The sequence below is a fragment of the Oncorhynchus mykiss genome, chromosome 5, assembly GCF_013265735.2.
Source record: "Oncorhynchus mykiss isolate Arlee chromosome 5, USDA_OmykA_1.1, whole genome shotgun sequence".
NCBI classification, from domain to species: domain Eukaryota; kingdom Metazoa; phylum Chordata; class Actinopteri; order Salmoniformes; family Salmonidae; genus Oncorhynchus; species Oncorhynchus mykiss.
Window position 1 is genome coordinate 91,823,946 of NC_048569.1, and position 25,464 is coordinate 91,849,409.

The 25,464-nt window shown below is 43.0% G+C and overlaps 2 protein-coding genes across 2 annotated transcripts; both read right to left on the bottom strand.

The window, feature by feature from the left end:
* Positions 1-659: 659 nt before the first annotated feature.
* Positions 660-4,127, bottom strand: plvapb (plasmalemma vesicle associated protein b). The gene is made up of 6 exons (XM_021604712.2): positions 3,641-4,127; positions 3,135-3,228; positions 2,552-2,973; positions 1,883-2,179; positions 1,255-1,341; positions 660-1,044 (listed from the first exon to the last, which is right to left on the bottom strand). Exons 1-6 carry the CDS (start codon positions 4,028-4,030, stop codon positions 1,036-1,038), a joined length of 1,299 nt encoding a protein of 432 aa, XP_021460387.2. The 5' UTR covers positions 4,031-4,127; the 3' UTR covers positions 660-1,035.
* Positions 4,128-8,435: 4,308 nt separating this feature from the next.
* Positions 8,436-25,198, bottom strand: babam1 (BRISC and BRCA1 A complex member 1). Its single transcript, XM_036978784.1, has 9 exons — positions 25,045-25,198; positions 23,837-24,268; positions 22,175-22,233; positions 21,739-21,859; positions 21,493-21,571; positions 21,348-21,372; positions 20,772-20,901; positions 13,432-13,518; positions 8,436-9,342 (listed from the first exon to the last, which is right to left on the bottom strand). The coding sequence occupies exons 2-9, from the start codon at positions 24,254-24,256 to the stop codon at positions 9,142-9,144; spliced, it is 1,122 nt and encodes a 373-aa protein (XP_036834679.1). The 5' UTR covers positions 24,257-24,268; positions 25,045-25,198; the 3' UTR covers positions 8,436-9,141.
* Between the last annotated feature and the right edge of the window lie 266 nt (positions 25,199-25,464).

The window sequence follows — 25,464 nt, forward strand, 5'->3', positions numbered from 1 at the left end:
TCCTAATGTTTTGTCCACTCAGTGTACATTTGTAGATACAGTTTTTATACTGAACAAAAATATAACCGCAACATGCAACAATTTCTACGATTTTACTGAGTTACAGTTCATAGAAGGAATATTCATTAGGCCCTAATCTATGGATTTCACGACTGGGCAAGAGCACAGCCATAGGTGGGCCTGGGAGGGCATAGGCCCACCCATTTGGGAGACAGGTCCACTCACTGGGGAGCCAGGCCTAGCCAATCAGAATGAGTTTTTCCCCACAAAAGGGATTTTTACAGACAGAAATACTCCTCAGCACCCCCCCTCAGACGGTCCCTTGAAGAAGCCGGATGTGAATGTCCTGGGCTTGCGTGGTTACACGTGGTCTGCGGTTGTGAGGCCGGTTGGATGTACTGCCGAATTCTATCAAATGACATTGGAGGTGGCTTGTGGTAGACAAATTACCATTCAATTCTCTGGCAACAGCTCCAGTCGACATTTCTGCAGTCAGCATGCAAACTGCACGCTCCTTCAAAACTTGGGATTGTGCTGTGTGACAAAACTGCACATTTTAGAGTGGCCTTTTATTGTCCGCAGCACAAGGTGCACCTGTGTAATACTCGTGATGTTTAATCAGCTTCTTGATATGCCACACCTGTCAGGTGGATGGATTATCTTGGCAAATGAGAAATGCTCACTAACAGGGATGTAAACAAATTTGTGCACAATTTGAGAGAAATACGTTTTTTTTGTACATATGGAACATTTCTGAGATCTTTTATTTCAGCTCATGAAAAATGGCAACAACACCTTCACGTGTTGCAATTATATTTTTGTTCAGTGTACATGATGTAGGACAGTAGATACAACCTATAGTGTCTGTAGTATTTACACATGGACATTATAAGGTCTAAGAGCACACATTGATCACTGAAAGGCATCGCACCCAATTCTCCAGGGACCATAACAGTAAGTGCCTTCATTTTCTCACTCGGTCATGGCCTAGGTAGAGCTGTGTGAGTGGGGCATCTTCCTCACACCCGTCTCTCCTCACCTCGCCTGAAGGAACAAACAGTAACATGATTACGATGTGGTGTCTGATTTGATTCCATTTTAATATCTAAACTGGGTTTATCATCACTAACGTCTAGCATTAGGAGATCAGCTCAAACTGATCTTTTGGTAATGAGTTATTTATTGAACCCTTATTTCTGCAGTTGACAGTGAGTGTAACACCAGTGACTATGAGAGTCAGGGGTGTGTATGTACCATGTGGGGTTTACTGATCACTGGTGCTGCAATGGATGGCCCCCCCTTCAAGGCTGACATCAGTCCGAGAGGCTTTTGGCCGGTGAGCTGCATTACAGACAAAACATCACAAACAGATTTGAGTTATACAGCAGATCCTCCTGATCCCCAGAGCTTTATGGACTCGTCATAATACTTGTGACGTAGCCAAAAAATACATAGAAAATACACACAGACACACACACTTGAAACAGTGAATTTCTAAATCGGCACGAGACCTCCGTAGCCCGTAGCTACCGACAAACCATCGGTCAAACTGTGCTTCCTCCTCCTGACGTGTGGTTGTTATCGTCTGTCCATCCCTTCATTTATCTAGGCTGTCTGTCTCTTCCTGTGTCCCCCCCTCCCGACACCACTATTATGCTGACTGAGTCTTTCTCCTCAGCTATGCACCGGGACAACCATTATTGAAGGCTGTGTTTCCTTGGGTTACATTGCTCAACTGTTAACGTAGGGTTGTAGTGGGCTGGTAATGTAGTTCACTCAATACCATAGGGTCCCCACTGATAACAAGCTTCTTTGGTTGGATCTGCTTGCTATCTAAAGTTATTTACAGTTCTGGTAGTGTGCGCAATTATTATTCTCTTACCTTAGGGTTGCAGTTGGTTAGAGCGGTGGTGAGTGACTCGACATTCCCGTTGAGTGTTTTGACCTCAGCCTCCCTCAGAATCAGTCTCTCTCCCTGCAGGCTCTTCTCCTCCCTCAGCCGGTTCTGTTCCTTCAGCAGGGTCTCTACCTGCCTGTCGTGGTTCTCCCGGATCTCTAACAGCAGCCTGCTGCCCTCCGCCGCCATCGCGCTGCGGTTTTGGACACACTGCTGGAGGTCAAGGGTCAGATGGCTGTTCTGGACCTCCAGGCGACTGGACAGGGCCTGGATGTTTGCCACCTGGATGAAGAGGATAACATATTGTATCAAATTCTTGGGGTATCCCCAACAGGGACTTGAACCAGGGGTCCAGAGACTGTCAAGCCAACACCTTAACTGTTATACTAAGAGGTCCGAACCTCTTGAAAAGGTCGCTAGGTGTTGGCTTAATTAAGATGCTCTACAGAGCCAGGTTGCTGGATGTTTGTTTGTAGAAAGCGATATGCAAATATACTTGTATTGATTAATTGATTGATACTGTAGGCAGTTGGGTAGAGCAGAAACAGACTGGGAACACTGGCTAACCTGTAAACTCCATGCTAAATTGAACATACCAATACTTTCAAAGTTTGTTACATAAATATTTGACCCAGGTCTGGTTCTTCTACATACCTTGTTCCCCACGTTGTCCAGGTATCTCTGGAACTTGTCCTCAACCTCCTTAGACAGGTTGGAGCATCTGGCCCTGATGTTCTCCATCTGCTCTGTCTGCTTCTCACAGGTCAGGTGAAAGGTCATGGAGTGGGGGAACAGGTTGTCGATGCGCACCAGGAAGTTACTGGTCACCATTTGGATCCCCTCCAGAGACTTGGCAAAGTCCTCTTTACACTTCTGGGTGTAGAGTTTCAGGTGTTCCTTCAGGTTGTTGTTCTCCCTACGCAAAGAGATGGTCTCAAGGTTGTGGGCGTCACGGTCCTTGATGGCATTGTCCCTCTCGATGCGGATGTACTGGTTGGTCTGGGTGAAGTTGGCTTCGATCAGTTTGATTATTGCTGCCTGCTGGGAGTTCAGAGACTGGAGGGTTTTTACCTCAGCTGAGGAGAAAAGATATTACAGCAGAAATTGTTGTGACTTGTTGTTATTAGATTGAAATGTTTGGGTCAATGTACTGTGTCACTGTGTCAGGTCTCTATCCCAGTATTAGAAGAGAACGCTCTGCCTAAGCCTGAGGGACAAAGGGGAAGTAGTAACGTACTGTTAGGAGTGGCGAAGATGAAAGGGGTGGTGGGTCCCCGGACATGGGTAGCACGGCTCATCTCTATTTTCCTCTTGTCTGTTTCACACTGGCTCTGTGGAGGACAGAAAGTGTCAGGTTTATTCTTCATAAATGTTAGCTGTGCTCCTCTAATTGAAATAAACTGTCACTTTTTGGGAGAAATGTTAGTGTGCAGATATTCTTGCATTATAGTCATGTAAAAACATTTGTTTTTATCTAACCTTTTTATCTAACCTCTGAGATAAAACATAAATAAATTTCACAAGAGAAAACTGATATAATTTGCAGCAGAAACAGTTAAAAAAGAAATTCATAAATGTATAATTGTCTCTGTATAGTAATTATTTCTCAGATCTAATGTCAAAATAATTCCTGCACACTAAATGCTTCTAGTGCTGTACATCAGCTCACAAAATCAAAATGAACAAAACATGAGCTAGTATCTATTTATATTACATCATAATGTTACAGTCTCATCTCCTCACCGCTTTCAGTATGAGGGCTCTGATCTGCTCCCCGGAGGCATTCGCTGCTTTCTTTAGCATGGCCACCTCTCCCTCCAGGGCTGTCTTCTCAGCCTTCCTGGCCCCCAGCGCAGCTCCCAGGTCAGCTTTATCCTTCCTCAGGTTAATGTTGTTCTCGCTGATCCTGTTCAAACTCTGCTCCAGCTCCACTACCCTCCTCTCTTCAGCAGACTTCTCTGGCTGGCCGTAGACCAGGAACAGCACCAGGCTCACGATGATGAGGGACTGGATCAGAGAGGAGAAGAAGAAGACCACCCTCATGTAATAGCCGCAGCTCTTTCCCTTTGCCTTGTGGATGTCCTTGGCCTCCAGACCAAACTTGGCCTGTGAGTAGCTGTTGCCACTGTACATCGCTGCTGGATGTCGATGTGGTCAAGAAGAGGGTATTGAAAAGTCAATGGAGGTCTCTTTGGTTTCTCAGGGGAATTTCCCTCCTTCAAAAAGCTCTCTTGGTGCTCTCTCAAAAAGTGCTGAAGCCTCAAACTGAGTAAACTCTTAGGTTGCTAATGTTTAAAACGAACCAGAGTCAAATTCTCTTTGTCAGTAGTCCTGTATCTATGTAAAGGGTGACCCTGACGACCATGTTTATAAACGCGGAGGCACACTTCCTACACTGTGACTCCTTCCTGGCCCTCCCCTGGCCCCTGGGTAGCCCGGCCCAGCCAGCGCACCGCTCCAGAGGTTATCATAACTTCACCCTGCCCTGCGGGTCAGCAGGGACGTCTGGGCTGACATCACTTTCACATTGCTAGGACTGCACAGCCCTCCTACAACTGTCAGAGACTATCATTACAGAATAACATATCAAATATATTGAAATAAAAAACGACAATGTACAAAGACATATCAAATCCATATAGTAATGTCATGAGATATTTGCAGATGAGGCATGGCTGAAGGACTGATCCATCTATCTTGGTATGTTAGTGTGAACATCTATCTAATTGTTTTATGTCAACCCAACAGGAGCTGAGATACCAGTCGTTTCATTTGAAAATAAAAAGCATTACAAAATAAATATTAGAAATGAGGTTGAGATATCATGTTGGGAGATACTTTGCGTCCTAGACACCAGAGCAGGCTCTGTGTATTCTTCCTCTCTCACCCCTCCCAGACACCAGCCCAGGCTTCTCACAGGGACCTCTCTCACCCCTCCCAGACACCAGCCCAGGCTTCTCACAGTCAGACCTCTCTCACCCCTCCCAGACACCAGCCCAGGCTTCTCACAGTCAGACCTCTCTCACCCCTCCCAGACACCAGCCCAGGCTTCTCACAGTCAGACCTCTCTCACCCCTCCCAGACACCAGCCCAGGCTTCTCACAGTCAGACCTCTCTCACCCCTCCCAGACACCAGCCCAGGCTTCTCACAGTCAGACCTCTCTCACCCCTCCCAGACACCAGCCCAGGCTTCTCACAGTCAGACCTCTCTCACCCCTCCCAGACACCAGCCCAGGCTTCTCACAGTGACCTCTCTCACCCCTCCCAGACACCAGCCCAGGCTTCTCACAGGGACCTCTCTCACCCCTCCCAGACACCAGCCCAGGCTTCTCACAGTCAGACCTCTCTCACCCCTCCCAGACACCAGCCCAGGCTTCTCACAGTCAGACCTCTCTCACCCCTCCCAGACACCAGCCCAGGCTTCTCACAGTCAGACCTCTCTCACCCCTCCCAGACACCAGCCCAGGCTTCTCACAGGGACCTCTCTCACCCCTCCCAGACACCAGCCCAGGCTTCTCACAGGGACCTCTCTCACCCCTCCCAGACACCAGCCCAGGCTTCTCACAGTCAGACCTCTCTCACCCCTCCCAGACACCAGCCCAGGCTTCTCACAGTCAGACCTCTCTCACCCCTCCCAGACACCAGCCCAGGCTTCTCACAGTGACCTCTCTCACCCCTCCCAGACACCAGCCCAGGCTTCTCACAGGGACCTCTCTCACCCCTCCCAGACACCAGCCCAGGCTTCTCACAGTCAGACCTCTCTCACCCCTCCCAGACACCAGCCCAGGCTTCTCACAGTCAGACCTCTCTCACCTTTCCCAGACACCAAATGTGGACGTGGCCCGTGCAGCACTGTGGGGAATAGTTGTTATTTTGTGATCCCTGAGAGGAGGACAGTTCCTTATTGTTGTTCTGTTAACTCCTCTATCATAGCTGCCCCTGTGTCTGCGTGCTGCCTGGGGAACAGGAAATAGCATCTGCATGTGTGGATCACATTGTTCATTCATTTGTGGATGGAATGTGATCAGGAATTTGGCATTTGGGTTGTTTAGCATGATAGCACTGCGTTTTACTCCGAAATGGGATTTTCTTTTAATTAATCAGAAGTTACTGGAATTTCTGTTTTGTTATATATTTTTGTACGATTGTTAACATATTTTACAATATAAAACATACCAACTACAACATACAGATGCACATCTACATGCCCAGACCCACCTGCTCACAACCCCCATCTCCTCTCTGCCAAATGGCCTCAAACTGCGCAATTGTGTTTCTCTCTGTTGCCCATGCACTTTCAACATTTAATTTCAACATTTAATAATAGATAATAAAGCATTTGACTTTTGGTTGATTTCCAGTGTTTAAGTATATGTTATTTCAAGATGATTGAAGAGAATGTCTGTGTCTGGGGGGCTGCTGTGAACACTGTGAGTGAAGTGCCGAACGATTTGTTTTTAGAAGCATTGCGTACAGTCATTAAACTTGGTCTAATATACTCGAAAGTCTACTAAAGTGAGACTTTGTTCTTGTGTTTCTTGGTTATTTACATAGATTTGTTCTCAAGCTAGGTTGCTTTTCAATGTTTGAGTTTGCTTCCACTGCTAGCAGAAAGAGACCTCTACTAGTGAGACTCACTGGACGACCCAAGTGGCCCTGTTACCAAGGTAACATGTTTTATTTAACCAGGTAAAGTTGACTGAGAACACATTCTCATTTACAGCAACAACCTGGGGAATAGTTACAGGGGAGAGGAGATGAATGAGACAATTGTAACCTGGGGATGATTAGGTGACTGTATGAAGGCCAGATTTGGGAATTTAGCCAGGACACTGGGGTTAACACCCCTACTCTTACAATAAGTGCAACGCAATCTTTAGTGACCACAGAGTCAGGACACCTGTTTAACGTCTAATCCGAAAGACAGCACCCTACACAGGGCAATGTCCCAAAGTACTGCCCTGGGGCATTGGGAAATTTGTTTTAGACCAGAGGAAAGAAATAGTGCCTCCTGTTGGCCATCCAACACCACTTCCAGCAGCATCTGGTCTCCCATCCAGGACTAACCCTGCTTACCTTCAGAGGCCAGCCAGCAGTGAGATGCAGGGTGGTATGCCGCTGGCTCAATGCAGCAGCCGAAACATTTTGTATGGGACATTTTGGTTAGAAGACTCAGGTCACAGAATATTAAATTAAATCGAGCAATATAGCACATTACTTCTTACTAGTAATACATTTCATATTTTAGAAATATTGCTAAGCGTGCTCATTTATTTTTTGGAATTAATTATGGTGGAAACATATTTTGACTGGTAGATTATAGTGTCTGGTAGATTAGTGTCTGGTAGATTATAGTGTCTGGTAGATTATAGTGTCTGGTAGATTATAGTGACTGGTAGATTATAGTGTCTGGTAGATTATAGTGTCTGGTAGATTATAGTGACTGGTAGATTATAGTGTCTGGTAGATTATAGTGTCTGGTAGATTATAGTGTCTGGTAGATTAGTGTCTGGTAGATTATAGTGTCTGGTAGATTATAGTGTCTGGTAGATTATAGTGACTGGTAGATTATAGTGACTGGTAGATTATAGTGACTGGTAGATTATAGTGTCTGGTAGATTATAGTGTCTGGTAGATTATAGTGTCTGGTAGATTATAGTGACTGGTAGATTATAGTGTCTGGTAGATTATAGTGTCTGGTAGATTATAGTGTCTGGTAGATTATAGTGTCTGGTAGATTATAGTGTCTGGTAGATTAGTGTCTGGTAGATTAGTGTCTGGTAGATTATAGTGTCTGGTAGATTATAGTGTCTGGTAGATTATAGTGACTGGTAGAATATAGTGTCTGGTAGATTATAGTGTCTGGTAGATTAGTGTCTGGTAGATTATAGTGTCTGGTAGATTATAGTGACTGGTAGATTATAGTGACTGGTAGATTATAGTGTCTGGTAGATTATAGTGTCTGGTAGATACATTTTAATCTACCTCTGCCAGTGCCTGGTATACAAAAAAAGTTAGTTTTAGGCCCTGATTCCACTTCACAATACGTTGACAAATGACAGTGATTGAACCAGGTTGTGCCGAGCGGGTGGCTACTGACATATTTTATTTCTGTTCTTTAATCCGTTTTAGAGAGGCTGTTGATGTTTTTGCCATAACCTCTCAAGATAGATGCTTGTAAAAACATATATTTTTTGAAGCGTTATGAGATACAGGTCAGAGGGACTGACATCTCTGAAACAAAAACAGTCTAAGCTGCTTTTGTCTCCATAACTCTAAGATAAAGACTGTGGTCCTCGAGGGATGTTTATCCTCGCTTTTTAAATCAAATATTTAATTATACCTGGGTCTCTAATCTCAATAGATGCCCCTACAAAGCAGTATATTACCAGTGAAACATTAAAAAGAGACCGTAGCCCCACGAGTACGGGGGCTGTCAACCATTGCTTGACTAAACTTTCTAAAAGGACACATATATATATATACTGCCACCTAGTGGTGAAAAGACATACTGGGTCTGGGACACAAAAACAACATGTAGATTTAACCGAACATTTATCTTTTAATCATCAGATACAGATCAACGCAAGTACAATTGACAAGACAAGCAACATAAGTGGGAATATAGACAGCCGATCTGACAAGGCAAACGTACCCATCAGAGGGTGTACGGATGGAAAAACAAGAAAACGAATCAGTTTACAACCTTTCCCAAACAGCCCATGACAACAACCTTGCTCCTGACAGTGTATATAGCTATATTTAGTTATTTCAATGTAGGTTTTCCACAAGCCAGCCATGGAAATGGGTGACATCTATTGTGTAGGCCTAGAAGTGCCACCATGGATTTCACTCTTTAAGACTTGTAGGGAAAACACTGTCCCCAGATCAGGTTTAAAACAAAATGGAATACATACACACATGCTTCTTAATTTCCCCATTGTTATCTCCTAGCAACCCATCTCCTAGCAACCCATCTCTTTGTCCAGTTAGAGCAGTGTTCTCCAAGCCTGGTTCTGGAGAGCTACAGCGTGTGCAAACGCTTAGTCCAGCGCCGGGCACTAACACACTTGACTCGGCAGGCTTTTGCTCCAACCCTGCACTACTAACACACCTCTTGATTCAGTGTCAAAATAGCAAAAGCCTGCAGACCCTGTAACTCTCCAGGACCAGGGTACTCTGAAGACCCCCAAGTTAAACACTGGCCTCCCCTGGGGGTCCGTCGCTCTACCAGGCACCTCCAGTTAGACGGTGGCCTCTACGTCCTGGGGGTCATCTCCCTCTATCAGGCTGTAGGAGGCATGGCTCTGGAAGGGTCTCTGGAGGGGGTGGGACAGCAGCTTGGCCATGCAGTTGTGGAGCTCGATGGCCGGCCCACACAGAGATACCTCGAAGTGGTAACAGGTGCCTTTAGAGTCCAGGTTACAGAACGATGTGTAGATGTCCTACAGAGAGATAAGAAATTACAGTTAAAGTGAAACGATATCTCCTCTAGGTGGAACAGTTTTTCACGTTTCAGTGATAGAACAGGAAGTGAATTCGGAAAGTATTCAGACCCCTTGACTTTTTCCATTTTGTTACGTTACAGCCTTATTCTAAAATGGATGAAAAAAATAAATAAAATGTTTACGTTATATATATATATATATATATATATACACACACATACATACATACATACATACATACATACATAGATAAGTATACAGACCCTTTGCTATGAGACTCAAAATTGAGCTCAGGTGATTGTGTTGAGGCACAATCTGGGGGAAGGGTACCAAAACATTTCTGCAGCATTGAAGGCCCCACAAAACCCAGTGTCCCCCGTCATTCTCAAATGGATGAAGTTTGGAACCACCAAGACTCTTTTAGCTGGCCACCCAGCCAAATTGAGCAATCGGGGGAGAAGGCCCTTGGTCAGGGCTCCAGAGTTCCTCTGTGGAGATGGGAGAACCTTCCAGAACGACAACCATTTCTGCAGCACTCCACCAATCAGGCCTTTATGGTAGAGTGGCCAGACGGAAGCCACTCCTCAGTAAAAGGCACGACAGCCCACTTGGAGTTTGCCAAAAGGCACCTAAAGGACTTTCAGACCATGAGAAACAAGATTGAACTTTTTGGTCTGAATGCCAAGTGTCACATCTGGAGGAAACCTGGCACCATCCCTACGGTGAAGCATGTTGGTGGCAGCATCATGCTCTGGGGAGGTTTTTCAGAGGCAGGGACTGGGAGACTAGTCGGGATCGAGGGAAAAATAAAAGGATGAAAGTACAGAGAGATCCTTGATGAAAACCTGCTCCAGAGCGCTCATGACCCTAAGCACACAGCCAAGACAAAGCAAGAATGGCTTCAGGACAATTCTCTGAATTTCCATGAGTGGCCCAGCCAGTGCCCGGACTAGAACTGGATCAAACATGGACCTGGAAATAGCTGTGCAGCAATGTTATTTATTTATTTATATATTTGCAAAAATGTAAAAAAAAAAATGTTTTTGCTTTGTCATTATGGGGTATTGTGATGTCATTATGGGGTATTGTGATGTCATTATGGGGTATTGTGATGTCATTATGGGGTATTGTGATGTCATTATGGGGTATTGTGTGTAGATTGATGAGGAAAAAAAACATTTAAATCAATTTCAGAAAACTGCTGTAAAGTCAAAGTCAAGGGGTCTGAATACTTTCCGAATGCACTGTATATACAAAAGTATGTGGACACCCCTTAAAATGTGTGGATTTGGCTATTTCAGCCACACCCGTTGTTGACAGGTGTATAAAATCGAGCACACAGCCATGCAATCTCCATAGACAAACATTGGCAGTAGAATGGCCTTACTGAGAAGCTCAGTGACTTCCAACATGGCACCGTCATAGGATTTCTGCCCTGCTTTAACTGCCCCGGTCAACTCTAAGTGCTGTTATTGTGAAGTGGAAACGTCTAGGAGCAACAACGGCTCAGCCGCAAAGTGGTAGGCCACACAAGCTCAGAGAACAGAACCGCCGAGTGCTGAAAAACCGTCTGTCCTCGGTTGCAACACTCACTGCCAAGTTCCAAACTGCCCCTGGAAGGAATGTCAGCACAAGAACTGTTCGTCGGGAGCTTAATGAAATGGGTTTCCATGGCTGAGCAGCCGCACACAACCCTAAGATCACCATGCACAATGCCACGCGTCGACTAGTGGTGTGAAGCTTGCCGCCATTGGACTCTGGAACAGTGGAAACACGTTCTCTGGAATGATGAATCCCTCATTGTGATCAAGACAAAGGAGATGATTGTGGACTACAGGAAAAAGAGGACCGAGCACGCTCCCATTCTCATCGACGATACTGTAGTGGAGCAGGTTGAGAGCTTCAAGTTCCTTGGTGTCCACATCACCAACAACCTAACATGGTCCAAGCACATCAAGACAGTCGTGAAGAGGGCACGACAAAACCTATCCCCCCTCAGGAAACTGAAAAGATTTTGCATGGGTCCTCAGATCCTCAAAAGGTTCTACAACTGCACCATCGAGAGCATCACTGATTGCATCACTGCCTGGTATGGCAACTGCTTGGCCTCCGACCGCAAGGCACTACAGAGGGTAGTGCGTACGGCCCAGTACATCACTGGGGCAAAACTTCCTGCCATCCAGGACCTCTACACCAGGCGGTGTCAAAGGAAGGCCCTAAAAATTGTTAAAGACCCCAGCCACCCCAGTCATAGACTGTTCACTCTGCTACCGCACAGCAAGCAGTACCGGAGGGCCAAGTCTAGGTACAAGAGGCTTCTAAACCCTCAAGCCATAAGACTCCTGAGCATCTCATCAAATGGCTACCCAAACAATTTGCACCCCCCCCCCCCTTTTTAACACCACTGCTACTCTCTGTTATTATCATCTATGCATAGTCACTTTAAATAACTCTACCTACATGTACATATACCTCAATTACCTTTTTATTTATTTGAAACTGCATTGTTGGTTAGGAGCACGTAATTAAGCATTTTACTGTAAGGTCTACTACACCTGTTGTATTCAGGATTTCACTGTAAGGTCTACTACACCTGTTGTATTCAGCATTTTACTGTAAGGTCTACCTACACCTGTTGTATTCAGCATTTTACTGTAAGGTCTACTACACCTGTTGTATTCAGCATTTCACTGTAAGGTCTACTACACCTGTTGTATTCAGCATTTCACTGTAAGGTCTACTACACCTGTTGTATTCAGCATTTCACTGTAAGGTCTACTACACCTGTTGTATTCAGGATTTCACTGTAAGGTCTACTACACCTGTTGTATTCGGCATTTCACTGTAAGGTCTACTACACCTGATGTATTCAGCATTTCACTGTAAGGTCTACTACACCTGTTGTATTCAGCATTTCACTGTAAGGTCTACTACACCTGTTGTATTCAGCATTTTACTATAAGGTCTACTACACCTGTTGTATTCAGCATTTTACTGTAAGGTCTACTACACCTGTTGTATCCAGCATTTCACTGTAAGGTCTACTACACCTGTTGTATTCAGCATTTCACTGTAAGGTCTACCTACAGCTGTTCTATTCAGCATTTTACTGTAAGGTCTACTACACCTGTTGTATTCAGCATTTTACTGTAAGGTCTACTACACCTGTTGTATTCAGCATTTTACTGTAAGGTCTACTACACCTGTTGTGTTCGGCCCAAGCGACTAATAACATTTGGTTTGATGAATCACGCTTCAACATCTGGCAGTCCAACAGACAAATCTGGGTTTGGTGGATGCCAGGAGAAACCTACCTGCCCGAATGCATAGCACTGCCAACTGTAAAGTTTGGTGGAGGATTAATAATGTCTGGGGCTGTTTTACATGGTTCGGATTAGGTCCCTTTGGTCCAGTGAAGGGAAATCTTAACGCTACATCATACAATGACATTCTAGATGATTCTGTGCTTCCAACATTGTGGCAACAGTTTGGGGAAGGCCCTTTCCTGTTTTAGCATGACAATGCCCCCGTGCACAAAGCGAGATCCATACATAAAAGGTTTGTTGATATCTATGTGGAAGAACTTGACTGGCCTGCACAGAGCCCTGACCTCAACCCCATCGAACACCTTTGGGATGAATTGGAACGCCGACTGCGAGCCAGACCTAATTGCTCCAACATCAGTGCCCAACCTCACTAATGCTCTTGTGGATGAATGGAAGCAAGTCCCCACAGCAATGTTCCAACATCTAGTGGAAAGCCTTCCCAGAAGAGTGGAGGCTGTTACAGCAGCAAATGGGGACCAACTCCATATTAATGCCCATGATTTTGGAATAAGATGTTCAACGAGCAGGTGTCCATTTACTTTTGGTCATGTAGTGTATTTGTGGCCGTAAACACTATTGTGAGGGAGGGTGTCCATTTACTTTTGGTCATGTAGTGTACATGAGCTGTAAGGTGCCACTAAAAGATGGAATTGTGTTTTTTCAGCAGGCTTCACAATCTCACATAGTAACATTTCAGAGCTTGGATGAATGTTTGTGCCGTTGTTCTCCTTGAATCCCTCCCATCTCCTCGACCACTCACCCTCCAGCTGGCCTCATCCCCCTGCTCCTCAGCCCCGTTGTGAAGGTAAACCACATCAAAGAAGAAGTAGGGAGACAGCAGCATGCTCTGCAGGATGAGACAAGGATAGTTAGTGTATCTGTTCAAATAATACCACAAACACTGAAAGAGCTAGGTCTCACCACAGATATAAGACACGTGATACACAGCTGTACAAAATAGTATTCAGTGAAGTCAGAGCAGTAGACGTCTGATAAGGTGATGGACACAGTGGTGGTATAGTAGTAGAGTTAACAGTAGTAGGTTGATAGTGTTGGTATAGTAGTAGAGTTAACAGTAGACAGTAGTAGGTTGATATTTGGTATAGTAGTAGAGTTAACAGTAGTAGGTTGATAGTGTTGGTATAGTAGTAGAGTTAACAGTAGACAGTAGTAGGTTGATAGTGGTGGTATAGTAGTAGAGTTAACAGTAGTAGGTTGATAGTGGTGGTATAGTAGTAGAGTTAACAGTAGACAGTAGTAGGTTGATAGTGGTGGTATAGTAGTAGAGTTAACAGTAGTAGGTTGATAGTGGTGGTATAGTAGTAGAGTTAACAGTAGACAGTAGTAGGTTGATAGTGGTGGTATAGTAGTAGAGTTAACAGTAGTAGGTTGATAGTGTTGGTATAGTAGTAGAGTTAACAGTAGTAGGTTGATAGTGGTGGTATAGTAGTAGAGTTAACAGTAGACAGTAGTAGGTTGATAGTGGTGGTATAGTAGTAGAGTTAACAGTAGACAGTAGTAGGTTGATAGTGGTGGTATAGTAGTAGAGTTAACAGTAGTAGGTTGATAGTGGTGGTATAGTAGTGGAGTTAACAGTAGTAGGTTGATAGTGTTGGTATAGTAGTAGAGTTAACAGTAGACAGTAGTAGGTTGATAGTGTTGGTATAGTAGTAGAGTTAACAGTAGACAGTAGTAGGTTGATAGTTGGTATAGTAGTAGAGTTAACAGTAGTAGGTTGATATTTGGTATAGTAGTAGAGTTAACAGTAGTAGGTTGATAGTGTTGGTATAGTAGTAGAGTTAACAGTAGACAGTAGTAGGTTGATAGTGTTGGTATAGTAGTAGAGTTAACAGTAGACAGTAGTAGGTTGATAGTGTTGGTATAGTAGTAGAGTTAACAGTAGACAGTAGTAGGTTGATAGTGGTGGTATAGTAGTAGAGTTAACAGTTAACAGTAGTAGGTTGATAGTGTTGGTATAGTAGTAGAGTTAACAGTAGTAGGTTGATAGTGTTGGTATAGTAGTAGAGTTAACAGTAGTAGGTTGATAGTGTTGGTATAGTAGTAGAGTTAACAGTAGACAGTAGTAGGTTGATAGTGGTGGTATAGTAGTAGAGTTAACAGTAGTAGGTTGATAGTGTTGGTATAGTAGTAGAGTTAACAGTAGACAGTAGTAGGTTGATAGTGGTGGTATAGTAGTAGAGTTAACAGTAGTAGGTTGATAGTGTTGGTATAGTAGTAGAGTTAACAGTAGTAGGTTGATAGTGGTGGTATAGTAGTAGAGTTAACAGTAGACAGTAGTAGGTTGATAGTGTTGGTATAGTAGTAGAGTTAACAGTAGACAGTAGTAGGTTGATAGTGGTGGTATAGTAGTAGAGTTAACAGTAGTAGGTTGATAGTGTTGGTATAGTAGTGGAGTTAACAGTAGACAGTAGTAGGTTGATAGTGGTGGTATAGTAGTAGAGTTAACAGTAGACAGTAGTAGGTTGATAGTGTTGGTATAGTAGTAGAGTTAACAGTAGACAGTAGTAGGTTGATAGTGTTTGTATAGTAGTAGAGTTAACAGTAGTAGGTTGATAGTGCTGGTATAGTAGTAGAGTTAACAGTAGTAGGTTGATAGTGGTGGTATAGTAGTAGAGTTAACAGTAGACAGTAGTAAGTAGTAGAGTTAACAGTAGTAGGTTGATAGTGGTGGTATAGTAGTAGAGTTAACAGTAGACAGTAGTAGGTTGATAGTGGTGGTATAGTAGTAGAGTTAACAGTAGTAGGTTGATAGTGTTGGTATAGTAGTAGAGTTAACAGTAGACAGTAGTAGGTTGATAGTTGGTATAGTAGTAGAGTTAACAGTAGACAGTAGTAGGTTGATAGTGTTGGTATAGTAGTAGAGTTAACAGTAGACAGTAGTAGGTTGATAGTTGGTATAGTAGTAGAGTTAACAGTAGTAGGTTGATAGTGTTGGTATAGTAGTAGAGTTAACAGTAGACAGTAGTAGAGTTAACAGTAGACAGTAGTAGGTTGATAGTGTTGGTATAGTAGTAGAGTTAACAGTAGTAGGTTGATATTTGGTATAGTAGTAGAGTTAACAGTAGTAGGTTGATAGTGGTGGTATAGTAGTAGAGTTAACAGTAGACAGTAGTAGGTTGATAGTGTTGGTATAGTAGTAGAGTTAACAGTAGACAGTAGTAGGTTGATAGTGGTGGTATAGTAGTAGAGTTAACAGTAGACAGTAGTAGGTTGATAGTGGTGGTATAGTAGTAGAGTTAACAGTAGTAGGTTGATAGTGTTGGTATAGTAGTAGAGTTAACAGTAGACAGTAGTAGGTTGATAGTGTTGGTATAGTAGTAGAGTTAACAGTAGTAGGTTGATAGTGTTGGTATAGTAGTAGAGTTAACAGTAGACAGTAGTAGGTTGATAGTGTTGGTATAGTAGTAGAGTTAACAGTAGACAGTAGTAGGTTGATAGTGTTGGTATAGTAGTAGAGTTAACAGTAGACAGTAGTAGGTTGATAGTGTTGGTATAGTAGTAGAGTTAACAGTAGACAGTAGTAGGTTGATAGTGTTGGTATAGTAGTAGAGTTAACAGTAGTAGGTTGATAGTGGTGGTATAGTAGTGGAGTTAACAGTAGTAGGTTGATAGTGGTGGTATAGTAGTAGAGTTAACAGTAGACAGTAGTAGGTTGATAGTGTTGGTATAGTAGTCGAGTTAACAGTAGTAGGTTGATAGTGGTGGTATAGTAGTAGAGTTAACAGTAGTAGGTTGATAGTGGTGGTATAGTAGTAGAGTTAACAGTAGACAGTAGTAGGTTGATAGTGTTGGTATAGTAGTAGAGTTAACAGTAGTAGGTTGATAGTGGTGGTATAGTAGTAGAGTTAACAGTAGTAGGTTGATAGTGGTGGTATAGTAGTAGAGTTAACAGTAGTAGGTTGATAGTGTTGGTATAGTAGTAGAGTTAACAGTAGTAGGTTGATAGTGGTGGTATAGTAGTAGAGTTAACAGTAGTAGGTTGATAGTGGTGGTATAGTAGTAGAGTTAACAGTAGACAGTAGTAGGTTGATAGTGTTGGTATAGTAGTAGAGTTAACAGTAGTAGGTTGATAGTGTTGGTATAGTAGTAGAGTTAACAGTAGACAGTAGTAGGTTGATAGTGTTGGTATAGTAGTAGAGTTAACAGTAGACAGTAGTAGGTTGATATTTGGTATAGTAGTAGAGTTAACAGTAGACAGTAGTAGGTTGATAGTGTTGGTATAGTAGTAGAGTTAACAGTAGACAGTAGTAGGTTGATAGTGGTGGTATAGTAGTAGAGTTAACAGTAGTAGGTTGATAGTGGTGGTATAGTAGTAGAGTTAACAGTAGACAGTAGTAGGTTGATAGTGTTGGTATAGTAGTAGAGTTAACAGTAGACAGTAGTAGGTTGATAGTGGTGGTATAGTAGTAGAGTTAACAGTAGTAGGTTGATAGTGGTGGTATAGTAGTAGAGTTAACAGTAGACAGTAGTAGGTTGATAGTGTTGGTATAGTAGTAGAGTTAACAGTAGACAGTAGTAGGTTGATAGTGTTGGTATAGTAGTAGAGTTAACAGTAGTAGGTTGATAGTGTTGGTATAGTAGTAGAGTTAACAGTAGACAGTAGTAGGTTGATAGTGTTGGTATAGTAGTAGAGTTAACAGTAGACAGTAGTAGGTTGATAGTGTTGGTATAGTAGTCGAGTTAACAGTAGTAGGTTGATAGTGGTGGTATAGTAGTAGAGTTAACAGTAGTAGGTTGATAGTGTTGGTATAATAGTAGGGTTAACAGTAGACAGTAGTAGGTTGATAGTGTTGGTATAGTAGTAGAGTTAACAGTAGTAGGTTGATAGTGGTGGTATAGTAGTGGAGTTAACAGTAGTAGGTTGATAGTGGTGGTATAGTAGTAGAGTTAACAGTAGACAGTAGTAGGTTGATAGTGGTGGTATAGTAGTAGAGTTAACAGTAGTAGGTTGATAGTGTTGGTATAGTAGTAGGGTTAACAGTAGACAGTAGTAGGTTGATAGTGTTGGTATAGTAGTAGAGTTAACAGTAGTAGGTTGATTGTGGTGGTATAGTAGTAGAGTTAACAGTAGACAGTAGTAGGTTGATAGTGGTGGTATAGTAGTAGAGTTAACAGTAGTAGGTTGATAGTGGTGGTATAGTAGTAGAGTTAACAGTAGACAGTAGTAGGTTGATAGTGGTGGTATAGTAGTAGAGTTAACAGTAGTAGGTTGATTGTGGTGGTATAGTAGTAGAGTTAACAGTAGACAGTAGTAGGTTGATAGTGTTGGTATAGTAGTAGAGTTAACAGTAGTAGGTTGATAGTGGTGGTATAGTAGTAGAGTTAACAGTAGACAGTAGTAGGTTGATAGTGGTGGTATAGTAGTAGAGTTAACAGTAGACAGTAGTAGGTTGATAGTGTTGGTATAGTAGTAGAGTTAACAGTAGTAGGTTGATATTTGGTATAGTAGTAGAGTTAACAGTAGTAGGTTGATAGTGTTGGTATAGTAGTAGAGTTAACAGTAGACAGTAGTAGGTTGATAGTTGGTATAGTAGTAGAGTTAACAGTAGACAGTAGTAGGTTGATAGTGTTGGTATAGTAGTAGAGTTAACAGTAGTAGGTTGATATTTGGTATAGTAGTAGAGTTAACAGTAGTAGGTTGATAGTGGTGGTATAGTAGTAGAGTTAACAGTAGACAGTAGTAGGTTGATAGTGTTGGTATAGTAGTAGAGTTAACAGTAGACAGTAGTAGGTTGATAGTGGTGGTATAGTAGTAGAGTTAACAGTAGACAGTAGTAGGTTGATAGTGGTGGTATAGTAGTAGAGTTAACAGTAGTAGGTTGATAGTGTTGGTATAGTAGTAGAGTTAACAGTAGACAGTAGTAGGTTGATAGTGTTGGTATAGTAGTAGAGTTAACAGTAGTAGGTTGATAGTGTTGGTATAGTAGTAGAGTTAACAGTAGACAGTAGTAGGTTGATAGTGTTGGTATAGTAGTAGAGTTAACAGTAGACAGTAGTAGGTTGATAGTGTTGGTATAGTAGTAGAGTTAACAGTAGACAGTAGTAGGTTGATAGTGTTGGTATAGTAGTAGAGTTAACAGTAGACAGTAGTAGGTTGATAGTGTTGGTATAGTAGTAGAGTTAACAGTAGTAGGTTGATAGTGGTGGTATAGTAGTGGAGTTAACAGTAGTAGGTTGATAGTGGTGGTATAGTAGTAGAGTTAACAGTAGACAGTAGTAGGTTGATAGTGTTGGTATAGTAGTCGAGTTAACAGTAGTAGGTTGATAGTGGTGGTATAGTAGTAGAGTTAACAGTAGTAGGTTGATAGTGGTGGTATAGTAGTAGAGTTAACAGTAGACAGTAGTAGGTTGATAGTGTTGGTATAGTAGTAGAGTTAACAGTAGTAGGTTGATAGTGGTGGTATAGTAGTAGAGTTAACAGTAGTAGGTTGATAGTGGTGGTATAGTAGTAGAGTTAACAGTAGTAGGTTGATAGTGTTGGTATAGTAGTAGAGTTAACAGTAGTAGGTTGATAGTGGTGGTATAGTAGTAGAGTTAACAGTAGTAGGTTGATAGTGGTGGTATAGTAGTAGAGTTAACAGTAGACAGTAGTAGGTTGATAGTGTTGGTATAGTAGTAGAGTTAACAGTAGTAGGTTGATAGTGTTGGTATAGTAGTAGAGTTAACAGTAGACAGTAGTAGGTTGATAGTGTTGGTATAGTAGTAGAGTTAACAGTAGACAGTAGTAGGTTGATATTTAGTATAGTAGTAGAGTTAACAGTAGACAGTAGTAGGTTGATAGTGTTGGTATAGTAGTAGAGTTAACAGTAGACAGTAGTAGGTTGATAGTGGTGGTATAGTAGTAGAGTTAACAGTAGTAGGTTGATAGTGGTGGTATAGTAGTAGAGTTAACAGTAGACAGTAGTAGGTTGATAGTGTTGGTATAGTAGTAGAGTTAACAGTAGACAGTAGTAGGTTGATAGTGGTGGTATAGTAGTAGAGTTAACAGTAGTAGGTTGATAGTGGTGGTATAGTAGTAGAGTTAACAGTAGACAGTAGTAGGTTGATAGTGTTGGTATAGTAGTAGAGTTAACAGTAGACAGTAGTAGGTTGATAGTGTTGGTATAGTAGTAGAGTTAACAGTAGTAGGTTGATAGTGTTGGTATAGTAGTAGAGTTAACAGTAGACAGTAGTAGGTTGATAGTGTTGGTATAGTAGTAGAGTTAACAGTAGACAGTAGTAGGTTGATAGTGTTGGTATAGTAGTCGAGTTAACAGTAGTAGGTTGATAGTGGTGGTATAGTAGTAGAGTTAACAGTAGTAGGTTGATAGTGTTGGTATAATAGTAGGGTTAACAGTAGACAGTAGTAGGTTGATAGTGTTGGTATAGTAGTAGAGTTAACAGTAGTAGGTTGATAGTGGTGGTATAGTAGTGGAGTTAACAGTAGTAGGTTGATAGTGGTGGTATAGTAGTAGAGTTAACAGTAGACAGTAGTAGGTTGATAGTGGTGGTATAGTAGTAGAGTTAACAGTAGTAGGTTGATAGTGTTGGTATAGTAGTAGGGTTAACAGTAGACAGTAGTAGGTTGATAGTGTTGGTATAGTAGTAGAGTTAACAGTAGTAGGTTGATTGTGGTGGTATAGTAGTAGAGTTAACAGTAGACAGTAGTAGGTTGATAGTGGTGGTATAGTAGTAGAGTTAACAGTAGTAGGTTGATAGTGGTGGTATAGTAGTAGAGTTAACAGTAGACAGTAGTAGGTTGATAGTGGTGGTATAGTAGTAGAGTTAACAGTAGTAGGTTGATTGTGGTGGTATAGTAGTAGAGTTAACAGTAGACAGTAGTAGGTTGATAGTGTTGGTATAGTAGTAGAGTTAACAGTAGTAGGTTGATAGTGGTGGTATAGTAGTAGAGTTAACAGTAGACAGTAGTAGGTTGATAGTGGTGGTATAGTAGTAGAGTTAACAGTAGACAGTAGTAGGTTGATAGTGTTGGTATAGTAGTAGAGTTAACAGTAGTAGGTTGATAGTGGTGGTATAGTAGTAGAGTTAACAGTAGACAGTAGTAGGTTGTTACAGTGGTGGTCCAGTATTGTCCCTTACATTGACAGCGTCTGAGGGGCTGAACTGCAGCTGTCCAGCGTGTCTACTGTAGATGAGGAGAGTCCTGACTACAAACGGAGGGGGGATGGTCTGGATGTTGTCCATGAGAGGAAGATCTATCTTCTGACGGCTACAAGGACAGCAGAGGATACAGGACAGCAGTTACGACAACAGCAGAGGATACAGGACAGCAGTTACAGCCACAGCAGAGGATACAGGACAAGAGTTACGACCACAGCAGAGGATACAGGACAGCAGTTACGACCACAGCAGAGGATACAGGACAGCAGTTACAACCACAGCAGAGGGTACAGGACAGCAGTTACAACCACAGCAGAGGGTACAGGACAGCAGTTACAGCCACAGCAGAGGATACAGGACAGCAGTTACGACCACAGCAGAGGATACAGGACAGCAGTTACGACCACAGCAGAGGATACAGGACAGCAGTTACAACCACAGCAGAGGGTACAGGACAGCAGTTACGACCACAGCAGACGATACAGGACAACCGTTAGAACCACAGCAGAAGGGAAAAGGAGAGAAGTGATTAAAGGAGGAAGTGATGTAACTTACATAACACTAAGAAGATCCTCTAGATCTGGTGAAGGATATTAAGGAGACAACTTCCAGGATGTTTAGCCCCAACAGTAATACAATACCACACTAGACTACACTACAGGCTGAATGGCTTGTTGTTGTTGTGACAAAGGAAGGATACTGAAGGTTTCACACACGTTGGTGTCCAGGTCATAGAGACAGCTGCACAGCTCCCTGGGGTCAGAGGTGAAACCTGACAGCTAAGAGAGAGAGAGCAACACACACATGCATACGGAAATTATGGAATAGAATTAGACTCAAATTACAAATACAGTACCATGTGATAACTGAGCATAATAATAACAGTTTGGTTGTGGCCTTCAGGAAAAATACATTTACTTAAAGTGAATGGACCAACAACACTCACCCACAAGGCATCATCATTAACAACCACCAGGGCAAACTCATGGCGCTTGTCAATCTTGTGTTTTGTTCTCACAAACATCTCAATCATCTTCTGGGAAATATTGAGAGCGTTGGTCTTGGATCTGAAGGGAGAGGGGAAAGGATTCAGAACTTTGGACATAGTCAGAGAGTGGCCATTTCACGTGTCGTCAAGCAGATAAAAGATATGGGACGGCGGGCAGCCTAGTAGTCAAAGTGTTGGACTAGTAACCTGACAAGTTGCTTGATCGAATCCCCGAGCTGACAAGGTACAAATCTGTCGTTCTGCCCCTGAACAAGGTAGTTAACCCACTGTTCCTAGGCCGTCATTGTAAATAAGAATTTGTTCTTAACTGACTTGCCTAGTTAAATAAAGGTTAAATAAAAAATATGCCAACAAGACCAGAAGTAGAACTCACCCATTGAAGGACTCCAGTTTTTGTGATGACATCTCTTCAGAGAGATCCAAACAGATGATCTGTCATAAAACATATAGGATTACAATCTTAGAACAACACGGTCTGAGCCCATCCCTTCGCACGTCCTTACATCTAGCCTAAATCCCAGGAGTGAACTTCATTAGCCCAATATCTCTCACAATGACATCCCTTTGCACGCCCTTACATCTAGCCTAAATCCCAGGAGTGAACTTCATCAGCCCAATATCTCTCACAATGACATCCCTTCGCACGTCCTTTCATCTAGCCTAAATCCCGGGAGTGAACTTCATTAGCCCAATATCTCTCACAATGACATCCCTTCGCACGTCCTTTCATCTAGCCTAAATCCCAGGAGTGAACTTCATCAGCCCAATATCTCTCACAATGACATCCCTTCGCACGTCCTTTCATCTAGCCTAAATCCCAGGAGTGAACTTCATCAGCCCAATATCTCTCGCAATGACATCCCTTCGCACGTCCTTTCATCTAGCCTAAATCCCAGGAGTGAACTTCATCAGCCCAATATCTCTCACAATGACATCCCTTCGCACGTCCTTTCATCTAGCCTAAATCCCAGGAGTGAACTTCATTAGCCCAATATCTCTCACAATGACATCCCTTCGCACGTCCTTTCATCTAGCCTAAATCCCAGGAGTGAACTTCATCAGCCCAATATCTCTCACAATGACATCCCTTCGCACGTCCTTTCATCTAGCCTAAATCCCAGGAGTGAACTTCATCAGCCCAATATCTCTCACAATGACATCCCTTCGCACGTCCTTTCATCTAGCCTAAATCCCAGGAGTGAACTTCATTAGCCCAATATCTCTCACAATGACATCCCTTTGCACGTCCTTACATCTAGCCTAAATCCCAGGAGTGAACTTCATTAGCCCAATATCTCTCACAATGACATCCCTTCGCACGTCCTTTCATCAAGCCTAAATCCCAGGAGTGAACTTCATCAGCCCAATATCTCTCACAATGACATCCCTTCGCACGTCCTTTCATCTAGCCTAAATCCCAGGAGTGAACTTCATTAGCCCAATATCTCTCACAATGACATCCCTTCGCATGTCCTTACATCTAGCCTAAATCCCAGGAGTGAACTTCATTAGCCCAATATCTCTCACAATGACATCCCTTCGCACGTCCTTTCATCTAGCCTAAATCCCAGGAGTGAACTTCATTAGCCCAATATCTCTCACAATGACGTCCCTTCGCACGTCCTTTCATCTAGCCTAAATCCCAGGAGTGAACTTCATCAGCCCAATATCTCTCGCAATGACATCCCTTCGCACGTCCTTTCATCTAGCCTAAATCCCAGGAGTGAACTTCATTAGCCCAATATCTCTCGCAATGACATCCCTTCGCACGTCCTTACATCTAGCCTAAATCCCAGGAGTGAACTTCATCAGCCCAATATCTCTCACAATGACATCCCTTCGCACGTCCTTTCATCTAGCCTACATCCCAGGAGTGAACTTCATCAGCCCAATATCTCTCACAATGACATCCCTTCGCATGTCCTTTCATCTAGCCTAAATCCCAGGAGTGAACTTCATTAGCCCAATATCTCTCGCAATGACATCCCTTTGATTTCATTCCGTTTTTAGTCATCAACAATACAGGATCACGCACCACTTTCTCTGGACAGTTGACGCGGGGTGCTCGTAGCTGGAACTCTGCTGTGGGAGGGATGGGGGGCGTCAGAGGGGGAGGAGCCTGGGTGGGTTTGGGCCTGTCCTTGGCCACTGGCGTGGGGGTGGGCAGGCCTACTATGGCATTGACCGTAGCTGCCACTATAGGGGCTACGGTCTGGGCTGTGGTGGCAGAGACTGTGGTGGTGGTGGAGCTAGGAGGACTGTCGCTGGTCGAGGCCTCCCCCTCTCCCTCCACTCGGCTTCCCACTGCGGGCTGCGGGGTGCTGGGGTTGCTGTTGCCTAGGCTACCAGTGCTACTGCGCCTGTCCTCTGCACCCTCCGGGTTTGAGCGTGTTCTGGGCCGCAGCTCCACTGATCGCTCCTCTCCGTCTGCTGGGCCGGGCTGTGGGGTCTCCATGGATACTGGTTGCTGCGGGGATATATATTTCAGTTATTCGTTTATTTTAAAGGTTATTTGATGGAAACAGATGAGCTTAAAATATGGACACAATGAATGACACGTGCGATGCAGCCGAGTGGATTAGTGCTCTAAGGGATCCTTGAGACGTCCCTAAAGCCTAACCCCTACTCTAATCGTTTTAAATGTCGTTTTAAACTTCAATGGGGTGACGTCCCAAGGAACCTGTTTAGACATCAATCCGTGTGATGCATTGGCTGGCCTGCTACTGGATTTGGTGCTGGGGGGGAGAGGTGATATATTTGGCCTGTATCCCTAGTGCGAGTTTCGGGAACCAGGGCGCATCCTCTAGTCTAGACGTCCACAACCCTTTCTCAGAAATCCTCTCGGCTGTCAGGGGGCCAAATTAATCCATCCAGAAAATGAAATAAAAAGATACCAGGAGCAGGCAGTCAGTGAGGCAGCAGCCAGCCTCTCGACAGCAACAGTTAATCACATAGTTCACTTTTCACAAATAGTTCACTTTTCACTTCCCCGGACAGGGCAAAATGTGAGCCTAATATCAAAAACAGCGCGAGAGGCTGCATATTGAACACATACAGGGGATGAATCAAGATGAATCCATAGCTAGCAAACCAGCTAGCTAAATACTGGAACTAGCAATGTAAATTAACACAAACAAGACACCGGCTCAGGCAGCTGGCTGGCTAGCTAACGTTAGCAATCTCAGCATCGAAACTAAAGCATAGATATGCGTAAACATAGTTAGATTTAAAACGCCAACTTACATTTTTTTTCCAGGAAATACCTAGGTTAGACTTCTATAAAACGAAGAAAACGAATGAAATATAGTTCATATTTCGCAAACTATTTGTTGTGTACGGCCATCTTCCTGACCGGAAGAATGTCAATCAGGAATTCCGGCAGCGGGGAATTGAGGTTATTGTAGTCCAAATATGAAATGTCCTGTAAAATCATACAATACTGTATGTAATCAGATACATTGTTGCTAATATTATGTCAATGGGTCCACTTATTTTCAGCAAACAAGTAACTTCCCATTTTATGTGATGACACAATTCAAGTAAATAATGAAGCAACTTGAAGTTTATTAGTTCATATTTTTTATTTAACCAGGTAGGCTAGTTGAGAACAAGTTCTCATTTACAACTGCGACCTGGCCAAGATAAAGCAAAGCAGTGCGACAC